At 41.2% G+C, this 24,501-nt stretch overlaps 1 protein-coding gene across 4 annotated transcripts in view; it reads left to right on the plus strand.

Moving 5' to 3' along the window:
* Positions 1-24,501, plus strand: part of LOC111079154 (protein doublesex) — a 44,928-nt gene that overhangs the window by 13,037 nt on the left and 7,390 nt on the right. For 3 of the 4 annotated variants that reach the window (XM_022374188.2, XM_022374189.2, XM_022374190.2), the window contains one exon: positions 20,187-20,324. In XM_022374188.2, coding sequence (XP_022229880.1) covers positions 20,187-20,324 — 138 coding nt within the window. Of the gene's footprint in view, positions 1-20,186; positions 20,325-20,458; positions 22,459-24,501 lie in introns of those variants that run through there. The other variant, XM_022374191.2, reaches the window with a different exon arrangement.

A 24,501-nucleotide genomic window follows, 5' to 3' on the forward strand; every position in this document is an offset into this window, starting at 1 on the left:
TTGCGTACGAACTGCTCGAATTCCATGTCGCATCCGATAAGGTAAGCTTTTTAAGCGAAATGTCAACGCCAGCAGTGGCAGCAGTCTCCCCACCCACTCGGAGCCCCCCACCAAAGCCAGAGACAGGTTGCGACGCTCGTGTGCAGCAGTCGGCAATTCGTTCAATTAATTTGCACATTGTCAATTGGCTGTAAATAGTGGGAGACGTCATCAAAATATGCAAATTATTAAATTAGATTTTCTATGCAACATTTTTGCATGCCGCACAACAATTTCTTTTTTCCGGGAACTGCAAACGGGCAATTTTATGTTGTTCATTAATTTGGAATCACTCCCTCATCATATCACAAACATACATATGTATGTCCCTATGTATGAGTATCTGTATCACCATATATTACGAGACATCGAGGTACTTGAAAGCGCAAACTAACCGTAGCCAAGCCCATTCATAAATATGCATTGTTCTCAGATAGTTTACACATAGCAGAGCCAGTTTATCACGCAACTACCTCGTAGGAGTCACACTCATTCACTAAGAGAAAGAGACAGAGAGAGAGGAATGAGAATGAGTCTCCCCGCCTCTCTGGACTGGACCTGCCTCCGACATGCTAATTATGGAAAGGGGCAGGCAACGTGGCGACTGTCTCAGTCCGCCCTGGGCCTGGGTGCAGAGAACTCAACTCAAGTTCGCCAAGTATCAAATCAAAGCAATGGCAGGTTGTTATATACCAGTAAATGACATAATTATAGTAAACACTCCAATGTTTGGTCATCGATGACGGACATCGTGTTTTGTTTTGTTTTGTTTGCCAAAACTCCTTCTGCCTGCATCTGACCCGACTCAAGGCTGGTCTAACCGGTATCGTGGTATCACAGCATCGGTGACCACCAGACATTAATTCTGATTGATGTAAAGCTCACTTACAAGGACTGACCTGACTGTAGGCGCTCTACAAAGCGATCTAAACGACTTCATTCCACCTTGAATACGGTCTTTAATGTCCAGAATTCTATGATTGATATGCAATGGCCAGGAGCTAGAGCATGTTCAGCCTATTAAAATAAATATGTACATTTGCATATCACTGGCATCCCGAAACCGACAGGCCACAGCCCACAACCGACAGCCGACAGCCGAGCAACGCCCTCAACACGCGACGACCCGACTGTCACTTGCAGTTGTCCTCTCCGTCCTCCTCCACAAAGTTTGTCTATCAACAATTCGGAGTGTACTCCGTACATTACGGTCAGTACGGTACGCGTCCGCCCCATTCACTTCATTATAAACTTGTTGCAATTTCAATTTCGAGCTGGAAAAAAAATCAACAAAACGAAACAAAGTCCCCCTGCTGGCTGCGACAGATTGTTGCATTGAAAATGAAATTGTGCACGTTGATTTACATTAATGGACAGTCGCCACTGGCCACACTGCGTGTGTCTATAAGGAGGGCCGGACCTGGACCTGGCCCCCTTTTCTGGCCGATTTCACGAGCAAATAGTTGCTCCCAGGTCTGTCTGGCTGTGATTGCGTGTGAATGCGACTGTGAATGCGAGTGCGAATGCGAGTGCGAATGCTGAGGTGAGTGCCATAAATCGGTGTTAAATTGCAGCGCTCTAACTCGGGCATTCGCACCGACATGCTTGCAGCAATTGAAAGTGAATGAATTATACTCGAATCTCCTTTAATTTGCTTATTGGATAAGCAATTAAAATGGATGTGGCACCTGTAACGAGTTGTCAGATATGATAGATGATTTGCATGGATACATATGCCATTAGACAAACATAAATCAAACTTAAAACTCTATTGAAAATGCTATAATAAATAGGCCCTAAAATTTATAAATGAATCGTAATATATATATATATACATATAATATATAATATATAAATACACTCGTAAAAATTTATAAAATAGAAAATTAATTCTTATTTAGTTTAATCTTATTTATGTGATCACAAACAGGAAATTAGCAGTCCTTAAGATGCAATTTAAATTACAAATTAACTATATGTTTGATGTAATCCATGGTTTTAAAAAGTATTCAGCCATCAACTGCTGTGATTTTTACCTCTACTGCTAAGAAAGATCTGAATATCGCTAATGGGGTGGTCAAATCTAGCATTGAGGCACTCAACTCGTGAGGATAAGTATTTCCGTCTACGGCATGGCAGATCTCTGGGCGATCCTCTTCGCGGGCACTCTGTTTTAGCGTTCCATGCGGACAACTTCAAATCCGTTTTTGTTGCCTTCATTAAAGTCGAAATGTTCGACAAAGTTTTGGACTCGCCCACACGCATGCCTGTACAATATATACTTACATATGTATGTATGTTTGTATGTGTAGAAACTATTAGCTAGCCCCAAAATGCTCACAAAAAGGATCATAAAAGTCGCCGTGTCTATACCCCCCACATGCCCCTCATCGTGGCTGCTCGCAATTTTTAGCACACTTTTAATTTATTTTCAACATTTTTACAATTCTAAAACATTCTTTGCATCCCATCTCGTTGCTGGGCATCAAAGTTGTAAATGTCGCGTTGCATCGTAAACTTGTGTTGGGGGTTTACGTGTGTGCTGTGTTGCTGGTTTGCTGGTTTACTGGGGTCTCTCCGTCCCGTCTTCTCTGTGATCCACGGAGGAACTTAACGCTGGGAACGTGCGCGCCTCAAAGGCAAATTACGTTGCGCAGACGCATTTAATGAGCTGCGCGCCGCTGGGTCGGGCCTGGAGAGGTTTTTTTTTATGATTTTTCGCTCAATTTCTACAATATTTTTGTTAGGTTCTTTACGACCTACGACCGAGCCGGACAGACGGACACTCAAACTAAGAGTCACAGGGATAGGGATGTGTGCCAGTATCTTCTATTAGTGATTTAGTTTTGCCGATTTCTAATTTCGCAGAGAATCCAATATCTTCCGCAGATACAGATACTTGTATGGCTGCATCGTAGATCATTGCCCAAGTGGATGGCTTCCCTTCCACATTCACATCCACTTCCCATCCCATTCCTTGCCCTTGCAATCTTGCAATTGGCTTCCCTTTCGCATACTCTCGGGGCCCCGCCGCACATTATTGGTTTGAGATTTCAAACATAAAATTATAATTTACAACTTTGTTTTTTGTTCGCTGGCCAGAGAGGAGAAAACATAAAACTACGTGGAGTCTTTTTAAGTTGATTTTAACAGCGCGTAATTTCGTGAAATGCGCAGCAAACATATGGAAATGGAGATGGAGATCCATGAAGATGAAGATGAACACGAAGCTGCCGGCAATATCTCCCTCTGCTCACTCTGCTCTCAACTCTCAGCTCTCAGCCAGCGGGTTCTCGTCTTCGTCCTCAGTCGATCCGATCATCGCCACTCTACTGGGCCTCTCGCTATACATCTTGGCGAAATAATTTAATTAGCTCTGCTTGTGGCTTTTGTGATTGCCTGCGAAATGGCGTTCCGTTTTAATTTTAAAGCGCTTCCATTTAGTTTTTATGCCTTATCTCAGCTCTCTATATACATACATACATATGTCGGTATGTATCGCAGGCAGAATTCAACCTGTACAACATTCGTCCCCGAACCCAAGCGAATCCAACTATTTTATGACACTCATTGATTGAGTATGTTGTCCATCTGACAAAACTGAAAAATAAAACTGGTTCGAGCTTGGAATTTACTAATTTATTCTTTGCTGAAATGTTTTACATTGCCAGGGAGAACTATTCTACATGCAGCGAGCGATCCATGATGCCCATAGAAACTAGTGAATCGGAGCATATTTGGCTTGAGTGCAAATGGTATATTAGAAAGAATTCCAACGAGCATGATTAGTTGTAGTTAAAATCCCCTTGATAACTTAATACATATTCCCTGTATTCCTGTAAGCTAAATAAAATATACTATACATATTGATAGGGTGTGTGTGTAGCTCATATAGCGTAGCCTGAAATTCTGAAAGCTCCCGGGAGCAGTGCAATAGACAAATGCTAACCAGCGTATGCTATTTCAGCCTTCGAATGGCTATTGAACCCCCAACGAATGGCTAGCGCATATCGAAAAACACTCACAGACACACACCGATTGCGGGGGTCTGGAGAGTGAAAACATGTTGCATAACATGCGTAACAGAGCAAACATTGACAGCTGCAGAATGACACCCAATCATCATCTTCATCATCATCATCAGCAGCACCAGCAGCGATGAGCAAGCGTCGACAATATTCACCTTGAACTTGAATTAGTTTCCGCTGCATTGCTTATTCATATCCAAGTGTGTGAATATATGTGTATCTGTATCTATCTACATATCTGTGTATGTGCTATATGTATGCCTGTACTGGCGCATTTGCATATAAACAAACACAAACACACATGGCCAAGGGTGGGCACGTGGGGTGTTTTCTGCCCCTCGTTACACAAATCTATCCAAGTGAGGGAAAGTGAAAACACTTTATAAGTACATTTGACTCTGGCCAACGGATGGGGCAATGGACGTGCAAAGGAAATGCAATTGAAAATGTTATGAAATTGGTCAGTTTTGTTTATCCTTCGTTATTAAACCATCCACCTAGGGCACTTTTTTTCCAGATTTATTTTTCTTAACTCATAGCTGTTATCTCTGATATTTTTTTGTATCTGTTTCTGAAATGTTAATGAGATAAAAATTAAGTCAACATTTAAATTAACTATTAAAATAAATACATGGAGTTTTGTACATATATTTCTGCATTGATTTTTTTTACGGCAATCAAATGTTCATAAACAATTGGTAGCCACAGCTACAGTAGCATCTCTAAGGTAAACCACCTAAAGAAAAGGGTGTCTGTAAGAATTTAATCATTCAATGTTAATTTCTAGCTTTTTATATTTTGCAGTTAATTAATTGTTGTATTTTGCACGATCTCGTTTCAAATACTTGCTCGTAATGCTTGTTGACAGTCTGTACCCAAGCTACTCAATCCTTTCTCCATAAAATACCACCTTAAGTACTCCCAGACACCTATAAAGACTACACGATTTATTTTGTAATTGCATTATTCCCGTCACTCGGAAAGTGGCACAAGAATTACGAGCGCGGTCATGGATTTTTATGGCCGCAGGCCGCAGGCTCACTACAAAATGTCAGAAATGTCTACAATTTGTAGATGTATAAATAAATTAAGTAAATTTTTAGGACAGATAAATTAGCGAACGAGTCGTATGAACAAATTGCCGATGATTTCATTTATATTTATCCCCTCCCATTCGGCTATTTAAGCTCTTACCAAGAACAATGCCAAATTTAAGTGCCCAATAATTTCCACACAGTGGCACAGGCACACACTAGAGCTCTGCCTCGCGACGGTGAAGTCAATGGAACAGAACCCTCCCCCACTTACAACAGGATGATCATTGTTTTTTCTGGCATTTTTATCAGAGTGTCAATTTTTCTTGCCGAACACATTCCTTTAGCCCACATCCCCGACATGGTCAATACAACACAAATTATAAGACAATAAGGCACGTAGTGGACAGTTCAGTGAGTGGGGTGGGATTGCTAGGGTCTGTTCCTGGGCAGTTAAGGCTGGGTGTTGGCTATCAGCAGCACTGCAGACACGTTTGAGAATTTGAAAATGTATTGCTCTCTGTCGACAGGCACAGGCGCTAAAATGGACCACATGCGATGTTGAGATGAGGAATTTCTCGCTCATCTTTATCGTTTGGCCGTAAAAGAAAGCAAAAATTGTCAGACACAAGGGAGAGCTATACGAGTCTTAAACTTAATTTCAAAGTCACTTTGCGGCGGCCCCCGCCATACGTAGTGTACGGTAAAACATAGCATGGACGGCTGAATAAAAATAAGAACAAACATGTGTAATCAAGTGTTTTTCCCCAGTCGTGTCATGGGGATCGAGAATAGGAAATTCAACGTTAGGAATGATGTGAAACAATTTGGGCTGTTGGTCTTTAGCCTTTTTAATGTAGATATAACAGGTATTATATCTGATATTGCACCTAAAAGCTGTTAAGTTAAAGGGAGTCACTTTAAAGCTTAAAAGGGAAAAAGGTAGAAAAGATAATATGGAGAAGCTGTTAGTGAAATGTAACGACACTGGTGTATGTGGCGGCAAACTTACAGATTTAAACGGTTGGGGGTTCAGACAAATGTGTAAAATTCGTTTGAAGTTCGTCTGTCCACAGAAAAAAGGCCAAGAAAATCGATTACAAAATATTTAAATTAAATGCATTTTACATTCAAAAAATCATTTCATCGTCTGTGTGCACCATAGCAGAGCAGACCTGTACCCCGAATGTGAATGTGTGCTGTGTGTGTTCGAGTATAAACTGAAAGCAAATTCAAATGCATTTGCTTATGGCATACACACTTACACACACACAGGGAAAGGCGGAACAGCTGTCAGTGCATTCACTTTTTCTCTATCTCTCCCGCTATTTACACACTACCCCAACCACAACCACGGACCCGGCTGCATCCCCAACCCTTCCCTGCCTATGACAATCGGCACGTGTAAGCAATTTGTTGTCGTAATCGCAAACAAATGCATGCACTCGGAGAGCAAACGCTCGGTCTGCCATCGCTCTCAAGCTAACTCACTCTCTCGGGCCATGGCGACTAGTTTCTCTCTCTGCGATTGTTTGCGACTCGGACTTTCCTTGGCAACAGAAGTGCAGTGCGCAATGAAAATTCATTTGGCTTATTAATTTATGCTTGGTCGAGAACAATACGTATACGCAGCGTGGGGCGAGGTTTATTCGGATGAAGCATGCGAGCAGAGGGCTGGGCAGGGGAAGGGTCCTAGACACTTGTGCATTCTTCGAGCGATTAGGCTGCTTTGCCGTACATATGTATGTACTTATTGTATGGGAAGGGTGCCAGTGCAATCGCCGGTATAATTTATTGCCCATCTTATTTAATAGGCCTCAGGGCCTCAAAAGAGCAGATATTTGGTAAATGCAACAAAATTATCCACTCACGCTCAGCTGATATAATTATATCATTAATTGTCTTGAGGTTGGCATGGATTTATGACGGCCTGCCCGCAGCCATTCCCTTCTGCTCGTACTCGTACTACTATCTCTCCGGCCTGATTTACGGCCATGTCCGACGCTTGCCCAACATTTAACATCGAACCACAATTCAATAAATTTATTATTTTTAATTGTTTACATGCAAATTTCGCACTTTGTTCAATTTGCTCCTTAATTTGTATGTGCCACTGGCTGGTAACACTATTAAAAGTACATACGTCTGTATGTCCGAGTATATTAACACAGAACACAGCAAGTGGCTGCGACAGTGGCAGCGGCAGTTTCAATGCCTCGGTTCAATCAGCCTTTAGTTGCCACAACTGTTTGACAATTAGGCAGGTTTTTAATTCAAATAACATGTTGCCTATCACTCAATGGAGGCTCAATAAATTGCATTTTTATTTCCATATACATGCAGCGAAATCGGAATCTGGTTTGTGGACAACACAGCAGTGTGAAGGGGTATTGATCGGGGTGATTTTGGCTTTAATTGATTCATTAACTTTACGAGTTTTTGTCGCTTCAATTGCGCAAGAACTTTAGACGTTCCTATATACATATGGATATACTCGTATGTATGTATGTACCCACATATGTACAGTGTACATGTATGGACTAGGTGTATAATTTATCTAACGTTAAAATTTGCATGCAAATTCAGATTGGTTTATCTTGGTGCGCTGCCTGGTCAAATGGGAATTCGAATTTAGTCGATTTTTGTGCGCACGCTAAATAAATTATGAATAAAATCGTTAAAACAAATGTCAAAGATAATAACAATTTATCAATAATAGTGAATAAATATTGTGAAATTATTTGTTTAAATATCTTTGGTGTGAAGAACATAATTTATTTCTATGCCGTTAATGATGAATATTAAAACATTTAGAAAAGACAATATAAACTTGAAGACTTTTATGAAACGTTGGCAAATGTTTTTCTTCGTGCTTATTTACATACATATGTACAATTTACTTCCAAAACCTTAGCTGGTGGGCCTTGCGTTGATGAGTCATCCCGTCAATTAGTCATTACGAATAATGGTTTTTTAGTACTCATACTCAATTAAATATTACTAGAAGGAAAGGCATTTGCAACACGAAATAGCTTCCAAGGGCTGCTGAATCCAAGAGTTGCTTGCACTTATGTACTTGTACCCTAACATAATATTTCGTCACATGGATCCAAAATACTCAATGTTTAATCCCTTTATAGATCAAAGAGAACATACATATCTATCTACCAATCTACCACGTATTTCGGAAACTGAATTTTTATTCGACTGAAGGGTTGGGCCACAAATCAATTTCCAGGCACGGCATGGCACTGTTCAGGGGTCCTTCGCATGCTGTATGCTGTGTCTCGACTTTAAAGGACACGGGCGTCACATCAGCTGATTTATATCTGAGTCGCAGCAATTAACGCGAATGTAACGAGCGGCCGTAAAAGCCACGCAAGGGGGAAACACACAGTGCAAATAGAAGGAAATCTACGCTCTTTGTGAAAATTTTGGTTTTTGGTGCTTTTCATTCTTAATTTTACGAGCGCCAAAAACCTTGCGGGCGAACCCAAATAAATATGCTTGGCGCAGTTGTCGTTGCACTCGTAGTCGTACAACTTGTACAGCCGTCATCATCAACGTCCGCATCCACATCCACGTCCATGTCCACTTCCACGTCTACGGGAGCGGGAACGTTTTTCGGGCTTCGCTCGTAAAAAGCGCAAAGGAAAATTTTACGATGGCACAGTCTAGCAAGCATTCGTTCGTTCGTTCGTTCGACTCGCCTGGCGTCTGTCAATAAGAAGAATTACTTAGCAGCCAGCTAAGCCCGGAGACAAAACATTGACTTCTTCTCCAATTCTTGCCCCCCAGTCCACTCCAGTCAGCCGTCAGCCGTACCCGTCCGTCAATGATGTATGAAATTAGTGGCCAGCACAGTGGCCAAAGAAAATCTCTCTCACATCCTATCCAAGTGCTTAAGCCGGAGCCAATTGGCAATAGCGCTTAATGGGGGGTTCGGGCTTGGGTTTTGGGTTTGGGAACGTGTTCCGGGACCTAACACAACACGAACATTGCCAAATTCAATTAAGCGCTGTGGTACAGCAGTGCCAGTGCCACTGCCAGTGCAACATCACCCATCACGTTCACTGCGTGCCCTGCAAAAACCTTGGCCGATTCCCCGATAAGGCACTAAGTCCCGGAGCTTATCGCGATCATCATCAAGCAAGGGAAAAGGGCAAACTGCTCGCACAAGCGCTGATAATAATGATAAGCGCTGAGTGGAGTTGTGTTTCTACCGCTGACGCTGCTGGTGGTGGCAGGTGGTGTGCTTCACTTCCTCTCCCCCATCTGAGGACTGTTTCGCTGCTCAATTTTGCTGCACATTTCATTTAATTTAGAACCTCCTCGTTGCCTAAAAATACCCAAAACCAAAATGATGCCAAAAATGTGCATCGAGGGATGCGAGATGCAAGATTCAGCCCGTGGCATTTGTCAGTCGTCAGGTTTGAAGTCGCTTCGTTGGCATGATGATGATGATGCTGTTCGATGACAAATGTAAGCCGAGCAACAGCAACTGAAGCATTCAGAGCGTGAATTTCCGCAGAAGTTCTCACCGTAGACTACCCCGAAATAGTGCACAGAATTATACAAAATAAAGTCTATCTTGTACACAAATACCTACTAATAAAAATCATCCTGGACTGCAGATTGTTTGAAGATAATAAATTTGTTAATTTATATCGTGTCCGATAAAGTCTAGATATCTGATCTATCAATGCTGTAGGCATTGCAGAAACAGACGAAGATTGGGTGGAAGATGCCTCAACTCTGTGAGTCTCAAATCATTTACGAAGCATATTAAAATCCATTTACTTCTGACGCCACGACGTATGTTAATGAGCACTTGCCCGATAAGTAATGTGAACAATCTGCCAGACCGATGCCGGCATTCTCACAATAGACGCTGAGGCCTAGGGCGCGAAAGCAGTTGGCAATTGACAACAGACGGAACAGAGTGGAGTGCGTTCCCCGAGGACGGGCACTTGTTGTAGGTACATAGTACATATTGTACATATAAATAGCCCCCATAGTTTTGATTTGCGCTATAATTAATGGCTGATTCTGCATGGTGCATGCCAGTCTGATTGACGCTTCATTTGATGCCAAGGATAGAGTTCTCTACAGCTCACCTGATTACCTGCTGATCATCCCTGATGCAGATTTTGAGCAATTTCCTGCGCCAATTTGCCAATATGATATTATTATAATCTGAGACACACAAAAAGGCACACTAAATATATATTTAAAAATAGGTATGCACTTTTGCATACGAGTATGCCTATGCCTGTGCTTTCAGGTACAAGTACATATCAAGTAATATTTATGGGAAATCCGAACTGCCGGAAGAAATTAGGTGGGTGACGGCACGGCGAGGGCGAAGCTAATAAAATTCGAATGTTTATGGTGCTCTGATAGTAATAGTTATACTTACATATATAGAATATTTACCCTTACAGAGGGTACTTTTACTATGCTACTATGCTACATTGCTGCCTTCTGTTCGGAGCCGCTGAAATCAAATCACAAATAGAATCACAAATCAAATCAGGATGTCGGCTACTCAGTCGGCTTAATATTTATTTGGTCAAGGTGTCGATGAAACTAATGTGTGCCGCTTTGGACCCCTGAATCTACATATTTGCCTGTCTTGACTCATTTTGGAATTCAGCTAATTACTGAAAATGGGCTTGCGTTAAAGTTTCCTGCCTTTGATATTTTAGCGACAGCGTCTGATCTGGCAACTGTGTGCCCCAATAAACGGTGGCGACAGATATCGACGCGACACGAAGCGACGTGGTCTTGAACTTGGCATGCCCGACACGTGTAATCCATAAACAGTTGACGTAGTCCCAGTTGCCCAGTTGCCCGGCTGCCCAGGCCCCACCCGCCGCGGAATGCGAGGCATCGCCATCACATCCACTGTTCCTGTGGTGGTCACTTGGGGTGTCTTGGGGAGGGCTGCACCCTCTGGCATGTGCTGGCGACTGGTGCTGCCATGTACGAGAGCCAGCAAAAGTTTGACTGACAGTAGGTCCACTGTGTCATGTCGACCCACCCGCTGCTCCTCACGGTGGCTATTTCTGCTTCTGCTTTGGCGCTTAGTTTTGCTTTACTTTTTGTGCTTGCTCTGTGCCCTGTCAGCGCTTCTCTGGGGCAGAGTGTTACTTGACGGCTCTATTAGCGAGTGTGTTTGCTTACCGCAAACGGTGTTGGTGTGGGTCTTACATCAACGACCTTCAAAGTAAATTGTGTGTTTAATTCTTCTTCAAATATTAGTTCTTTAAAGCTTATCGTTACTTATATATGTGTGTGTATTTAAACAAAGATAATGGAGTACATTGTACATATGCATATAGAATGTAGGTTACGGCCCAGGATGTGCACCTGTTCATGTATTAAGTTCTGTAGAATTTTAGCAATTTTAATAAGATTAAAAGCATTTGTTTGATTTTGATGCTAAATATCTCGTACATTCCTCCAACTTATCAAAAATGAGCAAGAAATGCTTTCCACATTTTAAAGATCATTAAGAGTTCCTCAACCTTTCAAGTAGCCAGATAATTGTCACAGACACGAGCTGTAATTAGCATTCAGCATGATTTAAAATTAAAATGTTGTACGATGCTTGTGCATTTTAATTCGAGTCCTTAGATATTGTGATTGTGAAACTTGCACACACTTGGCCAGAAATCATCCAAGGGGAGAGCTGGCATTTCTATAGACTTGCCTCGTGTTTCATGCCGACTATTAGGAAACGAGAGCTGGCACTAGAGCATGGTTGTCTTCATTAAAATGTCATAAAATTACCGAAAGGCGACGAGAATTGAACAAATGAACCACGAGTAGTTTGGCGACTTGATTGACGTAGAGCCAAAACATTTTTGTTGGCAATTAAAATTTATTTAAATGTGCAGCGCCCATACAATGTATCCCTTTGTCGGAGGGGTCTACGTCTACACTAGAAGAAAGCTGACGGTAAAGTCAGATCATTCCACGAAGTGTTCGAGCATGGCGAGAGCTTGCCAATTTAATGTAGAGGGGAACGAAAAATGCCAATTAAATGAGCATATGTAAGTGCTGGCAAAAGAGAAGCCATTGTACCTAAAAATTGCATCTATGAGAGGAAAAATCAGTGACTATGCAAACGATATATCGCGATGGGGGAATTGTGAGAACTGAGGCACATGAATTTGATTAAACGAGTGAGTTTGCATACGAATTGATCAGCTATTCAGCCTGATCTTTTCTGACTTGAGCAGTAGAAGCAGTTCGCCAGTCCAACCCACAACAGCTAGGATTCAGTGCACGGCTGGCCAATGCAACATACCTGGAAAAAACAGCAAAAGCAGACATGGAAATGTTACTAAACCTTGTACAGAAAATTTACACGAAGCACATTAATATGGGTGATGTGCGCAGGTAACATAGATATACATGTACACATGATTCTTCAGTGTGAGATCATTGTTTTTTAAACACACTATGTGCATACCTTCTATCACATTCATCAGTGTAGTTTATTAGATCCTTACCCCACAATAGTGAGCTGTTCATTCTCTAAGTATAATTGTATAATGTAGTACACTTCGTAGTACAAAGTGCATATACATTTTTATTTAAACAATTACCCTATACCCGTACGCATACTAAGACTGTGTGTTGTATTAATAGGCACATAAAGCTCTGTCAATGTAGCAAAAATGATACGTAACTAAAATTTGCTGATAAGCTCGATTGGCCTGAGCAGGGGCGGGGGACAAACTGTTTGATAATGGAGGCAGAAACTATAGAACGATTTCCCGACTTTCGAAGCGGGGGGGAAAAATGGCTACCCTAACAAAAGTTGAGTTGGCAAACTTGTGGGAATAGAACTTATCTAATCTTTGCTAATTTGTATCCACCAATAACGCAGAAACAGAAAGAAACAGAAAGCACTGGACTGGGACTGGAGCTGGGGCTGGGGACAGGAAACTTTATTACCGGGAACAAGTTGAAGTCAAATGTTAAGTTCAAACAGTAAAAAATTTGCGACAGCGCGGCGATCATAAAAATAAATCTACAGAAAAAGCTTGTTATTTTCGATAATAAAAATAAAAACTATATAAATGCATGCAAAATGCAGGGGCGAAGATATACCCCTTAAATAGGGGGCGGGGCGGGGCGGGGCTGAGAGTGGGGATATGCATGACACGAGGATGACTAAAATATTACACAAGTTGGAGTGAATTACGATGGCAAGGAGAAGGATGTTCAAATGCGACGAGACCCGAAAGATGCCAGGAGGTGGCAGGAGCCGAGAGGGGGTAACGACAACGACAACGATTACGAAAACGACGACAAAGACGAAAGCGAAGCTTTCGCCTTTTCTTTATATAACTCGTAAAGTCTCCTGAAAATTGCAAACGTTTTAATTTTGAGATTAAAACTGCTTTCGTGCCAAGCTTAACAAGCTTAACTTGGCCAACGGCAAAAGCAAAAGCAACAGCGACCCAGCTCCGCTGTCAAAGCCAACTTCCGCCTTTTGGCAAGGACAAGCGACATCCTTATCCACGTCCCCCCTCCATTCCCATTTACGTTCCCATTCCCGTTACCGCTGCCATCCCCTACCCATGTCTCGTAAAAAGGCACCATGCTCCATGCTACATGCTACATGCACTTTTATTAGCCTTTACTGCAGTTGTGTTGACGAATGCACAAAGAGCTTTCCGCTAACCCCCTCAATGAGCTGCGGCGATGAAAGGAAAGCTCTTCGGCAAAAGGTGAGCCAAGCCAAGCCAAGCCATCCAGTCAGTCAGCCAACGGATATTGGCTGAGAGGTTTAGTGTTTGGAAATTTAACTCAATTGAAGGTGAGGCAATGAATAACAAATGAAAAGGCGAATGCAATCCAAGGATGGTTACTTTTCAGTTTTATTGCTTCAATACGCGTTGTTATAAAGCAAGAAGCTTTTCTCTGGATAGATTCTTCCCAGCTGGGCATTTTATTCAGTGTGAACATTTACTAAGAAATGTGTAAAAGAGCTGCAAACATTATTATAATCTAACACGCTCCCATAAGGAAGTGAAACTGCTACATTCTAGAAATGTATTTACATGATATGGGCACGGGCACACCTTTGGAGTCCCCTAACTTTTTCTATTTCGTTTTAGTTCTTAACTATCACCATCTCCTCCCCCTCTCTCACTCAGCAAGACTTAAACTCGAACCCTTTCCACCCATTACACTTTGCATATATAGAACCTGTGTACCGGGTATCTTAATGTCTATCGGAGACATCTGGCCCACGTGTCTCAATAAAAAAAAAAAAACTCAATAAAATGTTAGTTAATGTTTTTCTAGAACTTAGCTACCATATGTACATAGGTCAGTCCAACTTGATCACCGTTTCAATGTGCTCTATTGAAATGATGATCTAATAAGCAAAGACAGATACTTTTAGATTTAAAACAACATTTCAGTTGAGCTTTTTTTTTATTCCGCAAACTGATTTAACGATTAACTGTTTTTATGATTCCAGTTTTTTCTATTTTTTTTTTAAATTTAGAATGTAGTTCCTAATCCCAATTCTTTTTATAGAATTAATATTTTTTGTTGAGAGCTCCACTTTTTCTTCATATGGACAGTAAATGGATAATTAAATGGAAAATTTTGTTTCCATTGAGTGTAGTCTAGCTGTGCATTGTGGAATTATTCTCTCGGAGCAATATAGAATTTGTCGAAAGCGTATCTAATATCTGGAATCAATTTAAATAACCCATTTGTGCATTCAGCAGTGTGTCCATGACGAGGACTACCGAAATTAAAGACATGATCGTGATTAAAAGTACATATGTCTTGTATGAATATTCCGCATTCTTACACACTTCATACATTTCGAACATTGGCAACTGCTTAGCCAACTTCTGGAGTCATCCCAACGGCGACTGCTGCTGTGGCTCATTAAAACATTGTTTCTGCTCCTTTCTATTTCCATTTCCATTCCCACAGCCAAAGATTTTATTCGAGTATTGTCTGCTCAGCTTGCATCTGCATTATACCATCCCCGTCTTCTGGCCGACACATCAGTCTTGGTCCCGGTCTCGGTCTCGGTCCCTGTGCCGGTCCGGGCGCATCCACACAGCATTCCAATGCTTGCTTCATTTGCCACATTGCCCCATGCGAGATGCAAGATGCGAGGATTTCATCAATTCGTCTCCCTTTTTGTGGCATTTGCCTGCTACTTACTCCTTTCTGTGCATACTGAACGTTTTGAGTTGCCATTTTGTGGATATGTCGATTTATTATTTTTTATTGTTGTTACGTTTTACGACTTTGCCGACTACTCAGGCTGCAATCCGCTTTATCCGTGCTCTGGGCTGCCGACGGGGCAAACGGACAGGGCAGATCTGCAGATATTTCAAGGCATTTACGGCACAGCACAGTCGTTCCTCAGCTTTCAGTTCCTCATCTTTTTCGGTAGCAAGAACTTATCCAGCTGCAGAACTCAACGAAATTTTATTAAAATATTTCGAAAGCATCTCACTCTCTCTATCTCTCTAGCTCTCTGGTTCTATCCTTTTTTTATTGCTCAAGTTAATTTTACAGCACGATGTCAAAGTGTTCTGCTCGGAGAGACACAGACTTTTTGGGTTTATTAGCAGCTGTGAAATGAATGCATTTTAGCTGGAAAATATTTCACCGTGTTCTGGTTATAGATGGAGCAATAAAGATTTTCAATATACATATTGTAATATTTTATACCGGAAGATACTGCTAGAAACTTTAATTTTATTTTAAAACACAATCAAGATGAAAGGCTTTCAAAAAATGATTCAATAATGAATACTAAAAGAATTACTAAATGTAACATCATTGATGGATATACAAAACGACTTGTGTTTACTTTACGAATAATGCAATTTAACTTTTTCAGCTTTTGTTAAAATAAAGGGACATGCTTTAATCATTAAAGCATCATTAATGTACATTTCTCATTTACCTCTGCATTAAAAGTGTTTTTCATTTTTAATCTCTCACAAGTCGATCAACAGCTCCTTCTTCCATGTCGCTGACATAGATTCCAGCGATGTGGATGATGTGTACCACATAAATGTACATACATAATAAATATAAATGCCAATCACCAGCTTAAAAGATATTTTAAACTATAGAAAGCTACATATTCAGGTTTGCTCTTCTAATTGTTTTATATGTCTCTAAATAAGTATCTTTGCAGCTTCAACAGTTGTAAAGCTCTATAATCGGGCTATTATAATTAATCAAAATTGTTGATTAGCAGTATGCAGCGTAGAATTAAGATCGTGATGGTCGAAACGACTACCAATTTGAATACAATGAACCCGGATAAGATACCTAGATGAATTGTCGATTTGGAGCAGAGCGTTGACAGATACTCAACGAGTATGCATGCACATGTTGACATTTGTCTACGAAACCAGACCTGAATCATGCTTAAGGTGGTACGCAAGCACAATGTACACTAGATCCGATCAATAGCCAGTCACAGAAAAGTATATAAAACACATCAAAGTGATAGAAGAATAATCTTAGGATTTTTAAATATGTACAAACATATATATTATTTGACCCAGGATTTAAGTCGTGGGCAGTTAGCTTCAAAATCGTTTTTAATTTTTTTAAAATTTTTTTTATATATATTTAGTACATACTATGTACCTGTATTATGTCATGTATAACTTAAACTATACAATTATCGATGAAAGTTGGCGCAGAGTAGTTGGTTGCAGCTATCGAAACGAAGTCGGTGCCGAGGCGGCTGTCGTCGATTGGCAATGGATTCCTTTGGCCATGTAATGCCTGCCAATTGGTACAAAAAAGCTGTATATAAACCTTCTTCAGGAGGAGCGTGGCCTGAGCAGCTGCAGCAGACTCCGTAGGAAGGGCGGGCTGGAGGAGGAGAAGGTGCAGCGCCAAAAACCCACTTCGTGCTGCAGCAACAAACTCATAAAAAGGCGCAGAAAAACGAGCAAGAAAACTTGGCTAACGACTTAAACGACTCGACGGGGAGCAGGATGGGGACGAGCATGGAGTGCCCGGAACGAGGACACTCGGGGAACACTCGGAGCCGGAGACGGAGTCGGATTCGGAGTCGGATATTGTGAGAGGGCGAGCAGGAGCAGAGAGCCGAGTGGAAGGTTAGCTGCAGTTTGGACAGTAATAAAAGTAATAACAGCCCCAATACCAGTGCAACCTGCATATACCCATCTCGTGTATATACATATGTACCTATGTATGTATGTACATATATATATACTTATATTTCTCTGCGTTGGTGTGGATGCACTCCTGCCACTCGACCCTGCGCAGAGTCAGTTTATGCGCGTTAATGGCATCGTTTACTGGCTAACTGTACATACATATAATGTGCATGTACATACCTATGCATACATACATATGTACATATATATCCAAAGATATATATGTGTATATGCATCTCGGCATTTCTGTATGGGTGTGGCAGTGCAACAACAGCTGCAGCTCGTTGCAGAGGGGAAGCAGACAAAATATTCGTTTAAAGTGGGCGTTACCAGCATCTTCCGAGCAGCTTACATAATAAACACATAATCTGTATACTCGTTCAGTTCGGGAAAAGTGACTAAAATGTCCTGGGATCGGGACGAATATTGAATTTGTTTCACGTCAATCAAATTAAAAATATTCCACATATCTGAGATGCGAACGAAAAGGGACATAAATCCTTTATGGCATGGTATACGAAAATATTGATTCTGTCGATTTTATTTCATTATAATGTATCGTCAGCTGTCAAAGGTTTTGGCAATCATCTCAATAAGATGAAAGGTGTATGTAAGTTTATGCAATCTTACATAAGTAACTTTATTTAGATATGTAGAAATGAAGCGATGTTAGAAAAGTTTAATTTTGTGTTTGCATACTGAGGGAATAAACCCTATCGCACAGAGTTCTGTCTAATCCGATGGCACATAGTGATTAAAATGCAAAAGCAAAACGAATTGGGGCTAATCAAATTGTTTGGCTTGTTATGGCCACGGTCATGCTGTGTTTGGCGGCAGCAATAAATCAATTTATTAGATTTATTTGCGGCTAATAAAATAATCTGAAAGCATAAAATACTAACTACCACCGCTCCCCCCAAAAAAACATGGCCAGGCGCACTAATGGCTTAATTACTAAATTAAAGTGCTGCAAACAGCACAACAAATGTGCGTGCAATGCGATCAAATTCATGCATGCCACATGCCTCATGCTACTCCTGTGTCTGTGTGGTGTGCCTGAGCGTGTGTGCATTGTGCCACGCCAGAAATCATGTAAGCTAAACGGCACCGCAATTGCAGCAAGAAGCAACAACAGGAAGTAGAGCTCCTCCAAAGACATGCTTGAACACAGCTCGCAAACACACACAAGCACGCACACACACACTGCCCACTGACTGAGTTCACCAATGCAAATCTTGCGCCACAAACTCCCTGCAACAAAGCGCCAACTACTCAGCACAGTTGCATGCAACAACAGCAGCAGCAGCAGCAACAGCAGCAACAGCAGCGCCAGCAACAACAACAGCACTAAAGGAGGAAAGAAGCGAGAGACATAATAAAACGGGCCAATGGATATGAAGCTCCGCCTACAACGAAACTACCGACAACGATGACGATGACTATGCCGAGGCTATTGTTGTTGCTCTTGTTGTTGTTGCTGTTGTTGTGTAGGTAAAAACAAGAAGAACAAAAAAATGGCAGGCGATACGAAGAGCATAATGGCATAAGCTCAAAGTGAGAAAGAGAGAGAGGAAAGAGTGAGAAAGAGTGGGCAAGCAACTTAAACGTGAAACGACAGCACCAGAGGCCACACGAATAGTGCCACAGCAAAATGAAGAATGGTCGGACAGGTAGCCATTGGGGAAATAAGTGGAATAAATGTGCAATGTTCGAACAAAAAGCATTCGAAATAATGTGTTGGTGTTCATGAAGCCACTCGGAAATTTTAACTATATTAAAATGCATACCAGATCAATTGCAACACCTACAATTATGTACAGTTTTATGTATCTTAATTGAACAACAAGAAGTATTTCCTGCAAATGGTTGTTTTTTTTTTAACGTTGCTATGACAGCTCCATAGTTTACATATATGTATGCATACGGATGTTTCTGCAAGTGTTCGTAAGCTACCTACTAGATGTATTTATCTATATTAAAATACATAAATAACATACTATAATGGATCGTACTCTAAGTGGCATTCTTTTCTGTGCTAAATCCTATGTAAAAATATTTAGTTTTCTAATACATATACCGGAAACTTAGGAAACGTTTAGTATTTAACTACATACATATGTACATACATAGGTACATACAATATGAATATGTTTCCCTTAAAACATTAAACATTCAATATTTCCATCTATTTATGCTCTATTCTATGATGCCATAAAACAAATAAGTTTTAAGAAAATTGTGAAAGTTTTACAAAGTAAATTAGATTGTATATATATATATATATACATATGTATATAATGCATTTTCTACATTTGAATGCAAGTAGGAGTAAAATAAATGCACCTACATAGTGTGCAAAATGTACATTGTACACTATACATATGCCTAAGAAGTAATAAAATAACCATTTTTATATAAGACAACTAATCAGATTCAGACCAACGCTCAGCCATTCTTTACCTCTTGCATTACAGCAGCCTCCTCTTAATGCTGGTTGAGCATTTGTTTTGTCTCTTTATTATTTTAATGGCCTGCGGTGTGGGCCTCGAGTGGTTCGATTCCGTTCTGGGTTCCCTCCAGTATTGGGTTGCAATTTGTGCCTACGTATTCGCCGCCATGTTTATGTCTCGCATGCCTTTGTCCGGCAGAGATTGCCGGAGGGAGAGAGTGGGAGTCGGGTCTGTCGCTGCTGTACCGTATGCAGATAAGTCGGGACTGTGACTGCCTACTAGCAGATTTGTTTATTTATTTCAATGTTTATGTTATGTGGATTGATGAATGAATGTAGCTAACTGTGAATTAGATAAGAGATCGGTGTCCGATCATTGAAATCATGGGAAAAACTAACTTGTGTCTCATATTTTTTGTATACATTGCAGGCCAAGATGTTTTCCTAGACTATTGCCAAAAGCTATTAGAGAAATTCCGATATCCCTGGGAGCTGATGCCGCTCATGTATGTGATATTGAAGGACGCTGACGCAAATATCGAAGAGGCTTCGCGTCGCATCGAAGAGGGTAAGTGAAGAGATCTGCAAGTAGCACACCACCCCACCCCCCACAACATGTGAATACACCTCACTCACACCACATGTGCAACGAACATACATATATAATCAATGCCCAATATCTTCCGATCTGATCCAAACCAGGCCAGTACGTTGTGAATGAGTACTCCCGTCAGCATAATTTGAATATCTATGACGGGGGGGAGCTACGCAACACAACGCGGCAATGTGGATGATAAATTGTTCATTAACTGACTATTGAGTTACAAATATTGCGATTTTATTGTTGCCCCGATATTTATTGTTCAGCATCACAAACTTAGCCTAATGCTTAAGCGACGATTCGCGCGCGAGTTCGACTTGAGAAAATCAAAGTAAAGTAAATTAAATTAAAGTTTTAAGAAGCCAAACCTCTGTAAATATATCGAATTTATCGGTAAGCTAAAGCGCCACTGGATTATCTTCAATCAACAAACCAAATATATCGATGTGTGAGCTGTGACCGTTGCTCCCCACGCCCTTTTTCTTCAATCAATATACCCCCCACTCTGAGGACGATGTCGATGTCTGTCTATCAATCAATCAATCAACAATCAACATTCTCTTCTCTTCAATCAACACGCCCCCATTGGATCCTACTCAACACTCAAGAAAAACTATGCCGCCAACGAAACGATGAAAAAAAATGAATCTAATATTTTTAATATTTTCGAAAATATCGCAAATCAAACAACATTTCAACAATCAACACAAAAATGTACATCGGGTGTACAAATTTAGTTCAAAATTTGTTTAAGTCTTTCATTATTTCTAGATAGTTTTTGGTTTCCCTTCCCTCAAAGCTCTTCCCACGAGTCACTTAAGTTATTCCTTTGTTACCTTAGTACTTAATTGAAGCATTAATGAATTTAATCAACTTATGTACAGTTGAAATTGGATATCAATAGGTGCCATGGAGGAAGATACGTTACAAATATTCCATACTCATCCATAAAGTTCTACCCGCTAATCTCAAAAATGTTCGCTACGTATAAATATAAATGAGAGTTTTTGTCCGAAAAAGGAAAACTAATTTCCAGCTGGTGATCTGCTACGAAAAACTGTTGTGAGATGGTGCACAAATAAAATATATATATATATATATATACATACATACGAGTTAATAGGTTAACTCTTTCGATGTACTGCGAAGCTCTACTTGTAGTATTTAATAATAATAATTCTCATTGTATAAATATTGTTATCGACTTAAGTAGGATTTAGTCCAACGAAATATTATAAAAGCATAAACCTGAAATGTCAAAAATAAACTATTTTCCCTAATCAGAGAATCGGTTAGGCTGACCTTTATTCCCGAGAGCAACGGCGAAGAGCGAAGTGGATTTCCCGACCTACACTGCCTACCCCCTCCCACTCCTTGAAGCCATTAACAAATGGAAACGAAACCCGAATCCCCAGAAAATGGAATTGCCTCAGTGCAGAAGTATCAGCTGCTGTTTGTTTTGTTGATGACATTAAAAATTGTAACGATTGCTTTTCAAGTTGTTGCCATTTCACTGAAACCATTACCGTGGCACGTCCCAGAAGCAGATGAAGTTTTTTGCTTCCAGTCCGGGATTGGCGGTGGAGCGGTGGCGCGGTGGAGCGGTGGGGGGAAGTACGGGAGCTGGGAGTTGCCTGTGTCGCCACTGCTGCTGGGATCGTAAATGCATCATTAAACCGAAAAATGCATGCGAAAAATTTACGACATTGCCAACACCGTCGCTCAGAGGCTTGGGAGACCCAGCTTCGGTTTCAGTTCTCAGTTTTGCCTGCTTCCTTGCTTTCCGGCATGGGAAAGCTCCACTACGCTCCACTCTACTGCCAGGTAGCTGCAATACTCCGGCCGTAACAGCTCAACATCGTTTCTCGGCACTAAACACGTCACGATGGTATTTTAGGATTGCAGGATGACGCGACTGGGACTGGGACTGAGACTGAGGCATGAACAACGGGCTCTCTGGGTTGCAATGGGTAGGCAATGGCGACGTGTAAATGTGGGCACCATAAAGCTTAAAAGTGTTTATGGTTGAATTGTGCTGGAATAGTGCGTGGAAAGGGAGGAGTGGATCGTCCAACATGTGAGCAGATTCGATGGCAAAGAATTGAGTGTTTTATTGAAATTGGCAGGCGGCGATTTGCCCGCCAATAGGCGATCCAATTAAAAAAAAGGTTGATCTTAGAATAAACGATTTCAAGTTTGAAAATTTACTGGAACCATGCGACATCTGCCATTTGTAACGTTAATCAATTGTGGGTGCAGCTCCTCGTTTCCAATAATATGCCACAAAGCAAATGACTCAATGCATACACCCGAAGGAGAATCTAGCTCAACCCCACATACATAACTATTTTATGAGTCATTTCCATATCCTCGCGTTTTGTCATATTTTGAGCGACGCCTCTCTTTGTATTCCCATAAAAAATAGACTCGCAAGTATACCATTTTGTATGGGGTTCGCCATAACGAGTTGGGAGCCTCATCATCATCATCATCATCATCTTGTGGATGTGAGTGTGGATGCGGATGCCCGCCTACCTCAGACCAGTCCAGTCAGCCCAGCTCAGCGAGCTCTAGTACAAATTCTTTCCACTTTCATCCCAAACATTTACCAATGCTTATTAAAAACTATAGGGAAGTGCAGACCCAGCGGCAGCAGGAAGCAAATATTGCCAACTTTACGACTTCATATTGTGGGCGGGTCGTTAAATATTTGTGCAGCGTCAACTTCTACTCTACATCTCCATTTCCATCTCCTTCCTGGAGGGCTACTGTTATTTTTACTGCTCGACAACTTACATGGATACGATACCGACACAAGCTGCCACTTGTGCCAGACATCTGATATATGATCTATATATAGAGACAGGCAGGATGTATCCCGGTCCATCCCCGTTAAATAATAACCAGCCAGTTTGTCATAAATGCCCCTAACATAATCAGCCTGGACATACATTTTTCATAACATTGGCCATGTCCACTGCCTTATTCATGTTTCTCTCTCGGTACAATGGTTGCCTTCTCGGCCAAGTCAACTGAAAAACTATTGTCGAGGTTTTGTGGCCTGCAAGCGCTCAGATAATGAAACTCTAGAGTCTACAGTCTAGAGAGGGTGAGAACAGGCCAGGGAGCTAATTTCATAGCGGAGAGCTTTATACACGTGAATAATGGTTAGTCATTCGTCTAAGCAGTTCGTTCGGTGAGCTGCTATGTGGGTCATGGCTAGAAAGCATTCAGAAATATTCTTCATTTGCATTGTCCCTAATCCGTATGCGAGTACTCATTTAAGATATGGCAGCTTCTACTTTCAGAATTCTAGATAATATTATCTTTTCTCTCATGCAGCTGCAATAATGACAATAGGTCACAGATACCTTCTAATGGTTGTTAGAAGCAAAAGACCAATAAGGCCCACTTCGTATGAAGTCCTTCTTCAATCTGTCAATCAATGTTGTATTATTTTTCCAATCTATAACCTAACAAATCGCAAAGCCTTGGAATAGTTTTCTCTATGTGTAAATTCAAAGCAGCAATCTCTCACCTGCGTTTGGCTTTAGAACCGTCGAGAATGGAGGCGGCTTCCTCCTGTGCTTAGAATACTTGAAAATCCATCCTTCTAATTAACCCAACACCAGGACTCAGTTTATGGACTGACCCAAGCGAGATAGCTATATATTAACAAGTTCCTTTAAGAGCTACTTTAGAGGGAGAGCGCGGCTGTCTTGGACGGCTGCCCTCTGCACCACCAGCCTCGATCCACCCAACGTCAGGTCACAACTTCTTTACGACTTTTTATTATTTCGTCAAATTGCACAATGGGCGGGCGGCATTAGTTGCGACTAGGTTGGGTCCGGTATTGACTGTACCTATTCCCTATCAAATATTTTGGAGTCTCGAGAGCAGGAGCACGCTCATGCGTAATTCTGCCTCGTATGCTCTGGCCCTGTTTAATGCATTCTGCAGTTGGCGGAAGAAAAAATCCCATTAAAATTAAGTAAAATTGCAGCAGCACCAGAGTAATCGTAAAAACTTGGCATTTTGATGTTGCAGCAAGCAGTAAAATTTTGAAAAGTTTTTGCCACGCAGATAAGGAGGGGAGTCAGCGGAAGACAAAGGCTCTTGCAACAGAAACTCCAACTGGAGCTGG

Source organism: Drosophila obscura, unplaced genomic scaffold (genome assembly GCF_018151105.1).
Source record: "Drosophila obscura isolate BZ-5 IFL unplaced genomic scaffold, ASM1815110v1 contig_150, whole genome shotgun sequence".
Classification (NCBI taxonomy): domain Eukaryota; kingdom Metazoa; phylum Arthropoda; class Insecta; order Diptera; family Drosophilidae; genus Drosophila; species Drosophila obscura.